We start from the raw sequence: 15,142 nt of genomic DNA, 5'->3' as shown, positions 1-15,142 counted from the left end.
AGCTGTCGATGTAACTGTAAGTTGGTCAGTGACTGAAAGAGCTGGCTTTGAGAACAAGTAGTTCATGATGTCAGGCAAACTTAGCAAGGAGGTTCCTGATATTGAGGTGAACAGCTTTTTTATTTATACAATTTGTTATTTGCATATGTTGTTGCTATTATATCTTTACAATTTCTCTGCAGCATAGACAAAACAGGACTTCTTATTTCTTAATCTATAAGGCTGTATATGATAATCCTGCCCTACTCGTCTACCAACACTTCAGCAGTGTCCACAACGATCTCAGAATTGAAATATTTTTTAATTTCACAAATATCCAAAATAAAATTTTCAATTGCATGTCACATGTTTTATGATAATACTTTAAGGCACATAGAAATACATGTATAAGGTTTGATGATTTAAAATTTTAAAGGAATAGCCTACCTACACTTACTGTCTTACCTTCCACAAATTTCCTCTATCAAATATTTTGACTTCAATCTCTTCCATAAACTTATATTTTCCTAAAGATAATTGTTCCATCTTTAGCATTTTCATCAACACAAATACATACAGTGTTAATAGAGTCTCATATTTCAAATATGATAAATATATATGAATTGGCCTATATCGCAATATTTCTTCAGTAGGCTATGGTCAACAAAAAACGCTTCTAATGTTTCCAATCATTCCTTTACGCTTTCATATTCATATGTGTGCAAGAGATCAATACTTCAATGTTTAAGCTTATCTAATATAAAATTGATGGGTATCAAAAATATGTCAGGCACACTATTATTTATCCAGCCTTGCCTTTACATTATAGGACTATAAAGTGTATGGCCAACTCTTTATAAAATTATACTAACTTAATTAGAACGGTACATAATAAAGATTTTTTTCTCACATAGTTTGGTTTGTGCAGTTAAATGTTCTACTATGCACAGGAAATGAAATATATTATTAGATAAGCTTATTGTTTGGTGATGCATAATTTTGTCTAGGGTTCAACTGAATTAAAAATCCATAGTCCATAGGTTGTTTTTTTATAGTGTAAAACTATCTTGAATACTTCTCTTTCTCTTATATTGATAACTTAATAACAAAGGAATTTGACCTTTGTAAGAATTAAACAAATATTGGATTTATGCATTTGTATTTGCAAATAGATAACAAGGGCAGTGGGGTAATCCTTTCTGACATTGAACACCAACTTCTAGGTTTTTATTAGTGACACAAACTTCTGATTTACAATTAAAGTTAGATAGAGGTCAGTGGGAAACAAATGATGATCTTTCAAATAGATTGTCTTTCTTTTCTCCTTTTTTTGTTAGAATTTGTTGAACTTGAATCCAAAAGTAAGACATCATGCTCAGATGGTACCAAGTGCTACTACAAAGAAAAATAAGAAGCACTGGAAAAGAAATGATGATAAATCTTGTGGTACTGTAAGTTGAATACTTATTAATCTAATGTGGATGTATATTGCTGTCTCCCCTTTACGGTTGTCTGTCAGTCACATTGAAAGAGGTCCACTACAGTTTTGATTGGATTTCGCTTGATTTAGCCTAAATACATAACACCTTTGCAACAGGTATTATAATCTGATATAGACAAAAATCATGTTTTATTGAAGAGATCTTAATGGAGTCCCATTTTCACATTTAGTTTAGTTTAGTTATTGCCTTTAATGTTAATCCAAAAGAGAAATCTTGGTTTGCATAGAAAATATATAAATGAGATTATCAAGGCTTTATGAATGAAAACTTTTCATGTAATCACTAGATTGTCAAGGCTTTGTTGATTAGGTTTTTACATAATATAGCTTTATTGATTAGCTTTTATTGCTAATATATTATTGTGGTTTTTATTGAATATACAATTTAACTTGTTATGTGGTGATGAATTCATTTCGCTTAAATATGATAAACACAACAGAATTGGTTTTTTTTTTTTTAATCAGGCTACTATTTGTCTATTAAAATTCATGGATTGATTTGTTTTTCTTGATTTTTATACGATTATTGATATTCCTTGATGTTGGCTCATAGCTGCAATCAAAGTTTTTTGTTTGTGGGCTTTTATATCTTTTGTGGTACTTCACCACAAGTACAATAAAATTAGAGCATTTACTTAAGGCAATTACTTATGAATAAGATGTCATTTCTTTAAATGATAATTGTGACCTTCAGAGTTCAGAAGTACATCTTATGTTGAGTCATGAACTGATAGTGGAATTGACTTTAAACCTACATACGGGTAATAATAAGGTCAACCTACAGCTGTTAAAAATATACCTACTAATAATATCTGTCCTACTTTCATGTTATCTATTTATTGTATTTCATTGGAAAAATAAACATGAAACACTTGTCAATGAAAACATTTTGTTGGAAACTTTTTCAAGAAAAGTGCACTTTTATTTTTCTGAACTAAAACATTGCAAAGCCATCTTGATTTCCTGTAATTTGAATGTTCTTAATAGAAAGTAAAATATGTAACATGTTTGCTAAATTTGAGTTATGACCAAATTTAAAACTTCATGTATTAAGTTTTGTTTCTTTAGATTATAAGAATACCCAAACTAGCTCTTGGTGGGTTCTGTATGCTCTTGATATTGGTAAATGTATGCAAAACTGTAGTTTTGAAAATGATTTAATGCCAAATTCTAGAAAACTCTGATGCAGATTTCCACAGATTTCATTTTTATTGATTAGCAGTATTTTTCATTATACATGTATATCATTACGTTTTAACACTGAATACTGTCTTTAAGTATACTTTGATGTCTATAGGTTTAAATTATTTTTTTCAGAAATGTGAGCCTTTGACTAAAAACTTTGATGATATTAAGCATACAACATTGAGTGAAAGAGCTGCATTAAAGGAGGCATCAAGATGTTTGAAATGTGCCGATGCTCCTTGTCAGAAAAGCTGCCCAACTCAATTGGATGTCAAATATTTCATAGGATGTATTTCTAACATGGTAAATATGATGAATTACTGATCGATCATTTCTTGTTTTTGAGTCCAAGAGTAAAAACAAACCGTGAGTCAACTACTGTGAAGCTATTTATTGACAATAATGAAATAAATTCCTAATGACTGATCAATGTTTAAAAACTGTTATATCTGATGAAACCTATGTAATGTCCTTTAGTGATTTTAGTTCTCCGGAGCTCAAACAAGTCTGCTTTTCTTGATTTTTTTTTACATATTCTTGACAAATTAAATTAACTTTTGTCAGTTGGCTTATATTTCTTCTTTAAACATGTTAATTGCCTTTAGGCTTTATTGATGTTTGTCAAATGTTATTCCTTAGAATTACTATGGTGCAGCCAAAGCGATATTTTCTGATAATCCACTGGGATTAACATGTGGTATGGTTTGTCCAACCAGTGATCTATGTGTTGGAGGATGTAATCTATATGCATCAGAAGAAGGACCTATCAATATTGGTGGCTTACAACAGTTTGCTACAGAGGTATGACAATTTTGCTATGGCTTTGATGAATGTCCATCCATGTTCGTCTACTACAATTGCAAATAATGAAAATTCTATAGCTCCATGCAAGGTTCAGCCATTTTCCGTAAAATTTGAATAAGATTAAAAAAAGGAAGATTGACTACTTTTTTTTGAAAATGCAGTAGCTCCCTTTACCCTTGTGACCTCCATATTGACAATGTTAATTTGAATGTCTTTTGAGTTTCAACCAATATTCCTTTCATTAAAAGAGAAATTGTCTTGAATTGTAGATCTTTAAAAGTATGAAGGTACCACAGATTCGAGATCCCAGTTTACCAGCTATAGATAAACTACCAGCTACCTATAAATCTAAAATAGCTTTACTAGGATGTGGCCCAGCTAGTATTAGTTGTGCAACATTTCTAGCTCGACTGGGTTATTCTGATATAACTATCTTTGAGAAGAATCAGTACAATGGTGGATTGAGGTAAGAAATAATAAGTAGTAAACACAGCTTGGGGTAGATAAGTGTTGGAAATTCTCATGTCTTTTCCATATTGGAAAAAAAAAGGTGCTCATAGAAAGAATTCAGAGAATGGCTAACCATTTTACAATAGTTTAGAGAATTATTTCAAACAATAAAATTATAAATTTTGGTTGTGGGAGAAATAGTCAGAGTCTTATTGCAATAAGCAGAAATGGAAGTCAGCTAAGCCACAGAAAATAAAACCAAGCTGTGAAATGAATTAGCTCTGTAAATGTAGCTAGTGTTAGAATTAGTGATCAGAAACTGTCTGTTTAATGATATTTGTATTTCTTCTATTTCAGTTCTTCTGAAATACCTCAGTTTCGTCTGCCATTCAGTGTTGTTGATTTTGAAATTGAACTCATGAAAGATTTAGGTGTTAAGGTAAAGATTTTTCTTAAGTACATGTGGAGCAAAGTCATGCTTGCCTGTGAATTTATATTTGTACCCTGGCAGACTGATTGATATACATACTAGTACAGGATTTTGCCAACTGTCTAACACATTATCAATTTTGAGGTTGACATGAAAAAGCAACTACAAGTTCAAATCTGTAGTCTCATGGTCATGCACATGTTAATAACATTGTGATTCAAATTTCACTTTATTTTGTGGCACATTTATACCTTAAGATTTGATATGAATCCATAAAATCTTTAATTGTGCTTTCAGATTGAAAGAGGTCGTGCATTGGGTTCAAAAGATCTGTCTCTTACATCATTAAAATCCAATGGTTATAAAGCTGTCTTTGTTGGAATTGGTTAGAACATTTTATTGATATTGTTTAAGACTATGCTTCTTATACAGTGAAAACATTCTAAACCTCACCCCATGCAAACTGAAATTCAGAACTAAAGGAGTTGGTTTAAGTTAAGACTTAATTGTTGATAAATTCAAGGGAAAATATCTTGTATTGATTGACTTATGTCTCTTTCAAGGTTTACCTGATGCCAAGAAAATTCCAATATTTGCTGATCTGAAAGAAGAACAAGGATTCTTTACATCTAAAACCTTTCTACCAGTGGTTTCTCAGGCCAGTAAAGCAGGTAGGTGTAATCAACTGTGAAAACTATACAATATGATTTGAATCTAAAACAATATGAAGTAATTAAGCAAGTCGGCATAACAGCTGATAAAACATGAATGAATTTTTTTTTTTTTCTTGTAAGTTGATTATATTTACAAAATTCTAATTGAATTTCAGCTTGAAAATGATGTGACTATTTCAGGTCTGTGTGCTTGTAAATCGCAGCTACCCCAACTGACTGGTAATGTTATAGTATTAGGGGCAGGGGATACAGCCTTTGATTGTGCTACATCTGCTTTAAGATGTGGTGCCAAGAGAGTGTTTGTTGTATTCAGGAAAGGTTTTACCAATATAAGAGCTGTTCCTGAAGAGGTATGATAGTTTATCCCAGAGATGATAAAATGCATAATCAGTTTTTTAGATATTTACTAAAATGCCACCAAAGCACTTCATATAATATGAAATCTTAGTTTGTGCATTTGTTTGTGTAAAGGAAAGCAAAAGAATCAACATAGTCTACAATGTTAAATTCTTTAATAGTTGATCAAACCTCTTGCCAATGATCTATTCAGATTATCTGTACCCATTAACAGCAGTATGTACTCAAAATGTCTTATCCAAGATTACAAGACTTTAACATGTCAACTACGATTAGAACACAAGACCGCCATTCAACCCTATTTTAATCTTTCAATCATTCTGTATGTTAAAAAGGAATTGTCACCAAGAACACAATCTGTATGTTGGTAATTTTAAACATCATTTTCAATTTTTTCTTGAATGATTTTAGATGGAATTAGCTAGAGTTGAGAAATGTGAATTCCTGCCATTTATGTCTCCAAGAAAAGTTCTGTTAAATAACAGTAATAATAAGATCAGTGGAATGGAGTTTGTAAAAACAGAACAAGATGATGATGGTAATTGGATAGAAGATGAAGAACAAACTGTCAGACTAAAAGCTAACTATGTTATCTCAGCTTTCGGCTCTGGTTTGGTTGATGAGGATGGTTAGTCACGTTAAAATGAAATTAATCATTCAAAGCTTGATCATATTTATTAATTTTTTTTTTAAATATATGTCAAAGTCTTACGAGTTGTGTTTGGATTACTCGAAAATTTTCATAATGTTCTTAGATTCTTGGCAGAAATTGAACTTTGAAGTAAAGGTCAAAGCTATCTTGGGTACTTTTGGGAAAAGGGACATAAATGTGATTACTAAATTATATAATGTAGATGCCTACAATAGATAAGATAACTTTAATTTTTTAAGATAATGATAAGCCAGCGGGGCTGAGCGTTTATTGATAATCTATGTATGTTATTATGTATATTTTATTAAGTAATTCACTTTACATTTGTTTGTTGCTAGACAATAAACTAGATTAAATAAAATTCATAATATACTTCAGTCGATTTGCAACTACCACATTATCATAGTAGGCCCTATACTTCAACCGTTATATATTATAACTAAAAGCACTGACAGTTTCCCAAAATAAAGATATACAACAACCTTTAACTTTCATAACTTATTGAAAATATGATATTGATAATGTGCTTCATAATGAGTTGTTATGCATTACAAGTTTGATGTGTGATATCTATCTTTAATAACTAACTGAAAGTATGATATTCTAGTTATAAAGGCATTGGAACCTATTAAATTGAATAAATGGAAATTACCAGAAATTGATAATAATACTATGGTAACATCAGAACCATGGGTGTATTGTGGAGGAGATATTGCTGGTGTAGCTCAAACTACAGTAGAAAGTGTCAATGATGGTAAATGTGCATCATGGTTTATACATAGATATTTACAGGTAATAAAAATTCATAATTAGGGAGCAAAGTGACATTATCATGTTCCACATGAAACCATTGTTTGAAAATGACCTGGAACAATGAGTTTGATTCCTTAACTTTATAGGTGAAAAAGGCCTTTTGTTTCATTTTTATCAAGCAAAGTTATACTAAATACAGCTAAATACAAGTACAGATCTATTTTGAAGATGTCCAAGATCCAGGGCTGTTGATTTATTTTTAAACAAATCAAAAATATTTTGGCAAGATCATCCATGTAAAGGTTAATCTGACTATTTAGTTTGATAAATGAATAGGGGCCAAGGAATGATTATACTAAATCCTTTTGTGTGTAATTTTTATAATAAAAATTTTATTTCAGAATTTGGATGGAGTTAAGATTCCTGAAGCTCCATGTTTACCAAATTTTTTCACCCCAATTGATACAGTGGATATAAGTGTTGAGATCTGTGGATTGAAGTTCCCTAATCCCTTTGGTCTGGCCAGTGCTCCACCAACAACTAGCAGTGCTATGATTAGAAGGGCTTTTGAACAAGGATGGGGATTTGCTTTAACCAAAACTTATTCTTTGGATAAGGTAAAAAAAAGTATTGGGAACTTTTCTATTAAATAGATCATTCATCCTCCAAAGCACACGTCTTTAAACAAACGTTTAGAAAATGTAGATATGAGAATAAGTTCTACTTGTCAAACTGTAGTAGTTTAGTTGTCTGAAGATCACATAGTGTAAAACTCTGATTCAAGTTCTGTTTGATATTTCTAGATTAGAAATGAAATATTTTTATCATCTTGAAGCCATCATTCTTGATAACAATCATAATTGTGTATCTTTTTTTTATAGGACATAGTTACTAATGTATCTCCAAGAATTGTAAAAGGAACAACATCAGGTCATCTGTATGGACCAGGTCAAGGTTCGTTCTTGAATATTGAGTTGATCAGTGAGAAAACAGCAGCTTATTGGTGTAAAAGTGTAACTGAATTGAAACAAGACTTTCCAGACAAGGTATCAAATATAGCTAATATCTTTTAAAAACATATATAACAATTATAACAAAAATAATATAATTCTTTTATGAAGTATACAGATGGGCTTAAGCTTATGAGAAGAGACAATTTCAATTGCAATTAATTCAGATAAGAAATCACTGTCTCATTGGATATTTATTAAGCAATCAGTGTTGCATAGACATATTTCACTTTATTGCTTATGGCAATGAAGAAAGTGATAAGTTATCAAATTTAGAAATTGTAACTTTACGAAGGTAGCTTTCCATTGTATATCAACTTTTTAAGACATTTTGTTATAGTTTTATAAGCCAAAAATAAATGGTTACCAGTTTACTAGTTTGTACCATGGGATATTTTGATTTAATTTCAGATTGTTATTGCCAGTATCATGTGTAGTTATAGTCAGGAAGATTGGACAGATCTGGCTAAGATGTCAGAGGTAAGAAAATATAAATATTATTAGTTTTCCATTTTGCATTGTTGCATTGCCTTGTTGGTTGATAAATTATCTTACGAAAGTTTTTAAAATTTACTGTTTTCTTTGTGAAGCAAATTATAGCATGCCTTTATTTGACACTTTATTTGATGTTATTAATATTTCAGTTTTCAAAATTTTTTATAGGCTGCTGGAGCTGATGCATTAGAATTGAATCTGTCATGTCCACATGGTATGGGAGAAAGAGGAATGGGTTTAGCTTGTGGACAGGTAAGGGATTCACACATTTATAATCTTGATCTCTTACTTGGAATTAAATGGGCACATTCACTATTCTTATTACCACTATCAACACCCAGATGCCAATAACAGGAGATGTAAAATTGCAAGTTTATTGTTCTTTTCCAGTTTTGTTTTTTTGACCATTCACATTTACATTATTTTATCAACTTGTACTTGCAGGATGCTGAATTAGTCAGAAATATCTGTAGATGGGTGAGAGCAGCAGTTAAAATACCATTCTTTGCTAAATTAACACCCAATGTTACTAGTATTGTGACTATTGCCAAAGCAGCTTATGAAGGTAGGTCAGCGGTTTGTTTAAATCTTGCATAGATATTGAAGTTGTTTCCGACTAGCTGTCCATCTGTCCAACCACATTTCTTGTTGGCAGAATAGAAGTTGCAAATTCATCTGATTTCGATGAAGCTTGGTATGCAGGTTCTTATTGATGAGATCTTGGTCAAGTTGATAAAAATGGTTTGTGAGTTCTTGACCTTGACTTAGTGAAAACACATCAAATCTGTCTGTGGCAATCATGACTTGGTGATTTGTGACTATAACTTCAAGTGCATTGATCCTTGTGAAATATCTCTAAAGTTTTTTTTGTAGGTAAAGCTGATGGTGTAACAGCTACTAATACTGTATCAGGATTAATGGGAATAAGACCTGATGCTACAGCATGGCCAAATATTGGTAAGGAACACCGTACTACATATGGTGGACTATCTGGTAACGCCATTAGACCAATTGCTTTACGTGCTGTATCTGCTATAGCAAGAGAACTACCAGGATTTCCTATTCTCGCTACTGGTGGTATCGATGCTGCTGATTCTGGTCTACAGTTTCTACTAGCTGGTGCCAGTGCTCTTCAGGTTGGTATGATACCTATTATATTCATTAAATCAATTTCTTTTTTCAAAGAATACTAGATTATAATAAATTATAGAATTTAATTGAATGACCAGATAAGGCAAATACTTTTGTATCACAGGTGTGTAGTGCTATACAGAATCAAGATTTTACTGTAGTAGAGGACTACATCTCAGGCTTAAAAACACTATTGTACCTGAAATCTGTAAAGGAATTGAATGGTTGGAGTGGTCAAAGTCCACCAACACCAAAACATCAGCTTGGTAAACCTGTACCAAAAATAAAAGATATCATTGGAGAGGTAGGTGACACAGAATGTACAAATGGAAATCTTAAGGAGAAAATTTACCTATGGCTGTCAGGTGTTCCAGAAACAGCAAACATTTAGCTCACATATTAGCTCAGCATCATTTCCAGGTCTCTGGAAGTTATCATCTCCTTATTAGGTCAGGTTTATGAATTCTGTTGATAAAATAGGTTAAGCTCCTTTTAACGCTTACTGAAATGGTGACGCCATTGGAATAAACAAATAAGAAAATCTCGCTGGCCCCATTGACCTCATCAGAAAAGAACATGAATGAAAAGGGGAGACCTAATCATTAATAAATACATGCCTTGTGAAGAAGTAATGATGCATTTGACTAATGCTTTATATGGTTAAAAAAAATTTATATGTTCTTTCACCTCCCCAAGGATCTGCCTAATTTTGGAGAATATAAAGAGAAAAGAAAGGAAGTTCTTGCTAAGAATAAAGTTAAGATAGATTTATTAGATGATATATATAAACCTGAGCCTGTTCGTCCTGCATATACACCTAATACTTCTGTACTACATGTTCAGGTGGGTTGAATGTCTAATATGTATCTATACAGTAGATTGGTTTGGGAATACAAGTGTAATTTGGTTTTCAGAACAAGAGTGAGGAAATGCAGACACATCACCTAACAAATAACATCTCTATATAGATGACAAATGAAAAAATGTTGTGCTCGACTGGATATTCAATATTGATACAAATGGAACATCCATTACTTTGTAGTAAAATTTAAATAACACCGTCATTTATAAAAGATTCATTGTATAGTTTAAAAAGTAGTATTGGAGAAAACAATATCTTATGGTGTGGTTTCTAGCCTGTATTAAAGTATAATTGATATTTTACAGGATGTTATTGGTAAAGCCTTACCTATGATTGGATCATATGGTGATTTAGATAATAAACAGCAAGTTGTAGCCTTGGTGGATGATGTAAGTAAATTTTATTATCAACAGAAGTAAACCTGAAAGTACACATCCTGATAATCATCCATAGGTTGCTTATAGTCAACTTTATATGGAAATAACTTTTGATCTGTAACAAGTATCAAATCCATCACCAGAATTCCAGTATTCGTGTGTTTAATGTCATCTATTTCTATCAGTTAATTTTTTATTTTGTTAATTTTTGTAGGATATGTGTATTAACTGTGGGAAATGTTATATGACATGTAATGATTCTGGTTATCAAGCTATTACATTTGATCCTCTAACTCATTTACCTCATGTCACTGAAGATTGTACAGGTATGTTTTTGATCAAGCCTAATAATTTATGAAAAGTAGAAAAGTATGTAAACTGAAAGAATACAATACTATAACTGAAGAATATATGTGTATTTTCCATCAGATCGCCTGTAAATTGTTATGCATGATAGGCACACGTAACAAATTTTTGAGAGCAGCCAAAATAAACTTCACATGCGATTTGTGGTTGACATAGACAATTTTCTTTTAGCAATTTTAATATATTGATTGGAAGAAAAAAATATGCTTGTGTTCCCATAGCTCTAGGGAATTTACTGATAATCTTAATTATATATTTTCAGGTTGTACACTGTGTGTATCAGTTTGTCCTATTATAGATTGTATCACCATGGTTAAGAGAGATACACCATATGAACCTAGACGTGGCATACCCTTAAACACCACTAGTGTATCTAATACAGCAGCAGTTATTTTACCTACTAACTAATCAGTTGTAATGCAACAACAGTTAATAGAGCAATCATCTTTTATTTTTAAGCCAAATTTTCTTTGTTTTTTTTCATTTATTGATAAAGTTATTGATGAATATGTCAAAGCTCTGTGAGTTTTGCAGGTAGAGTATTTTTTATCTTTGTGCTAATTTGTATTATAGATTGGCAATTTTCTTTATCATCTATGCAAATCCGGAAAAATCTACAGCACCAGTCTTCTTTTTGTCTACCGGTAAATCATATATAACTATTTGAATTATTGTGTTATTGTATGAATTTTTATTTTTAATGATTTTCTGTAACATTTTTACTACAATTTCAATAGTAGTAGGCTTGTTATAGTGAAGAATAGTCTTTTTATTTGTTAATGAATGGATTTAAAACACTAAACATTTTATGTGTTTCAAGGTGGTTGAAGTTCCTGTATACGTATGTTGAAAATATGAAATCTATAATCCATTATTATATCAGTATTACTTATTTCATTGTTGTCATTATATTCTCCTTTATTTCAAAATAAACATTTGCTCTAACAATTGGTGCTTGACTAAAGTTACTATTTAAATCAAGGAACATTTGTTACATTTGTCAATGTAATTTTGTCAGTTTAATATTTCATGATATATTTGTTAAATTGAAGTTTATATTCTATAAATCCTATTCTTTTTTATCCTTTTACGCAAACCAGTAAAAATTTATTAACATTTTTGTACATCATGAAACTTGTATACACTTTTTATTTTTGATTTGATAAAAAATAGATAAAGCAAATTTCTCAGGGTTTATTATGAAGAATTTTATTTTTATAGCGAAACCAAGTTAGTAGGCTAAATTTTATGATTTGTTTGGCAATAGCCTATAATTTCTTGGTGCATGTACTTGCATAATCACATATTACATTTGTTGATCACTCAGTATAGCAAAATATTAACAGTTTATGAATAAAGAATTTATTACAAACTACATTTCTTATGTTTTACTGGCTTAACTAAAAGTGTTTCAAAGTATTTTCATCACAATGGTCAATAGAATCTGGTTTGGATTGAACTGCCTATTTTCTGGATGCCAGTCAAGAAATTATAAATTATTTTGGTGGAAAAAGCATTTTTAACAACTAATCAATGAAAATATCACAAAGGATTTTGTTTGAAAAGATTTTATGGAGATAAAAGTCTGTACATTTTTCATTTTGCCCTGAACATAGAAAAACCAATAAATTTTCTTGTGATTATGTCATTAAAAATGTTTCAAAGACCTGAGAACCAGAACACATAAAAGTAATTGCATACTGCAGCAAGATTATGTTTCTGGATGCCTTGCTGGACCTACTCCTAGCCTACTTGTGTTGGTTGTGAAGCCTAAAGACTTTATATTATACATGTACTAAAGTTGCTTAAGCCATTGGCATTGAACAACATTTGACGAAAGATTTCCTGATTGCAGAAAGTTACCCTTTCAGTAAAATGACAATTGACATCAACTAGGCTATTTACTCAAATTTTATCTCACAGTCACTGTTTTCAGTGCTAGGTTTCAGAAAAGTAGTTGAGAAAGTGTTTCGTGTTTGCGTATATTGTGTTGGCTGTCCAATTAAAATTCGTCTGCTAAATACGAAAATAAATCTTACATTATAGCAAATGAACTTTTGCTGTTAATCCAAAAATCCAAGTTATTATAGTTAATAATTTTTGTATTTATCTTGGTAAGTCAAGAAAATATCAAATAGTTCCCATAATTTTGAAGCATTGAACAAAATTACACGATTAAGTTTGGATACGAAACTAAGGTCCTTAACTCTTTATGAAGTTGTAAACAGCAACGAAACTATAAAAAGAACAATGCAGTAAAAATCTTAGCCTTTCACATGTAAATCATTCAGTGTAGTGAATGAATGACATGTCAGTACTGATAAAGCGTGTTAGCAACACTATTGTCATTCTATCATTCTAGAAATTAAGAGTTGTGTAGATTGTCATGGTTAGAACAGATTCTATATGATGAGTTTGAATCATTTTGTAAACTGAAAATTGATATTTTATTGATAATGCCAAAACTTGGACGAAGGGTAAGAACTAGCTTTTCATTATATTCTGATGTCATTTTAGAATGTAAAAGTGTTGGAGATATAATAACAACATACTCCTTTGACATACTAGATAAAAGTAGATTTATGTATGTCATTGTCATTGATCAAATGCATAGGCTACCTGACATAGTCATTATATAAGCTACGGTACTTTTAAAGCTAAACCTACTCATTGACCATTTACAGAAGTTTGACCAGATAGACAATGTAGCAAATGCAGAATTGAATTTTTTCTGTTATTTCACTAATACCTGTATGCAAATTTGAATTGTCATTATTTTGTCTTCTTAGAACATCAGCATGTCCATAGATAGATCGAAACATCTGTCTCTATTCCAACCTGTTTCGAACAGTTTATGATATAGGCCTATGATTTTAAATACACAAACTTCCTTTTCAGAAATTTTTGTGAAAGTAACTTGAATTTTGGACTGAAAATTGTCTCCTGTAAAATCATGAAGTTGCCATCAAAGTTTTTTGTGTACTATTTATTACCGGTATCTCTCTGACATTTACCATATATTAACTTGAATTGAGGTTTATTAGATACGGTAATAGAATAATTTGTTGGGATTATATTCATTATAGTTGGAATTACATTCACTTCTTGATTTGATTTAATACTTTTTACTACTCTAGAACCATTTGTAAGTTTATCAATTCACTGATCTGATTAGATAGAAGATATTGACTTCCGCACTTCTACTATACACTTGCCATCCATGATCTCACAAGTTTTATATAAATTGTCTTCTCTGAAATTTTCACTGATCAGCATCAATAGATGCGATAATTCATGCTAACTAGATTGTCACATCATGTTGATATGTCATCTTCTCTTCAGCATGTCCAAAACTGTTAAAATTTCTACCATCGTTTACTTAAGTAGATTAACCGCTTTATCTGAGGTAATAAATATTCCTAGATTTAACGTAATTTTAAAACTGACCAACCAACATGCATTGACATACAGTTGTTTTATAATATGAACATGCACACGACAATTTGCTTATAATATCAGTACTTGCTCTTTTGGTTAAAATCTACTGCCTTATACAAATGTATTGATAATGGGGCATGGCTTAAACAAGGTGGTTGTTATCTATATTATGCAGCTCATGCAGCTCAGTGGAACATTGTAACAGGTCATTGTTCTTTCTTTGTGTTTCTTTATTCTATGTAGAATCTATTTATGGGATGTTAATAATTTGATTGATTAGGAACTGATTTCTGTTAAAGGGATTGTAAATAGGTTTGGTAAACCTTGTAGGCGGCTTTCCTAGCATCAACCTTTCCAATTTTCAGTCAGATGTCAGTGGTGCTTGCAGTTAAGGGATTACAAAGAGGTTTTCTAAACTTTTTTTGTGTATTTGGGACACTGATATCATCAATTTCCGCAATTCCATTTTCAGTCAGATGTCTGTGACTTTTGCAATTCCACTAAAAGTAAGCATTTTATGATGTATCTCTATTGCAAAATCAGCTATTGATATTTAAGGACTTTTGCACTAGTGATGTTATAAAAGGCATAGTGGAACTGCAGAACATCAGACGTCTACTTGATTTGGAACGATGCAAATGCTATCAGCGTCCCCTATGCACATAAAGTTCTAGAAAA

General features: G+C 31.2%; 1 protein-coding gene across 1 annotated transcript; it reads left to right on the top strand.

Moving 5' to 3' along the window:
* The first annotated feature begins 17 nt into the window (after positions 1-17).
* On the top strand, positions 18-12,399 carry LOTGIDRAFT_233044 (hypothetical protein). Its single transcript, XM_009058489.1, has 22 exons — positions 18-106; positions 1,317-1,430; positions 2,798-2,968; positions 3,305-3,466; positions 3,739-3,935; positions 4,277-4,358; positions 4,647-4,734; positions 4,913-5,020; positions 5,204-5,373; positions 5,792-6,008; positions 6,640-6,824; positions 7,187-7,402; positions 7,667-7,831; positions 8,207-8,275; positions 8,459-8,542; positions 8,735-8,855; positions 9,164-9,426; positions 9,546-9,725; positions 10,118-10,264; positions 10,589-10,672; positions 10,875-10,986; positions 11,289-12,399. Exons 1-22 carry the CDS (start codon positions 65-67, stop codon positions 11,432-11,434), a joined length of 3,123 nt encoding a protein of 1,040 aa, XP_009056737.1. The 5' UTR covers positions 18-64; the 3' UTR covers positions 11,435-12,399.
* Positions 12,400-15,142: the final 2,743 nt, after the last annotated feature.

This window comes from Lottia gigantea, assembly GCF_000327385.1.
Source record: "Lottia gigantea unplaced genomic scaffold LOTGIsca_34, whole genome shotgun sequence".
Lineage (NCBI taxonomy): Eukaryota > Metazoa > Mollusca > Gastropoda > Lottiidae > Lottia > Lottia gigantea.
The sequence above is the reverse complement of the archived record's forward strand: the minus strand, read 5'-3'. Positions and strand labels throughout refer to the sequence as shown.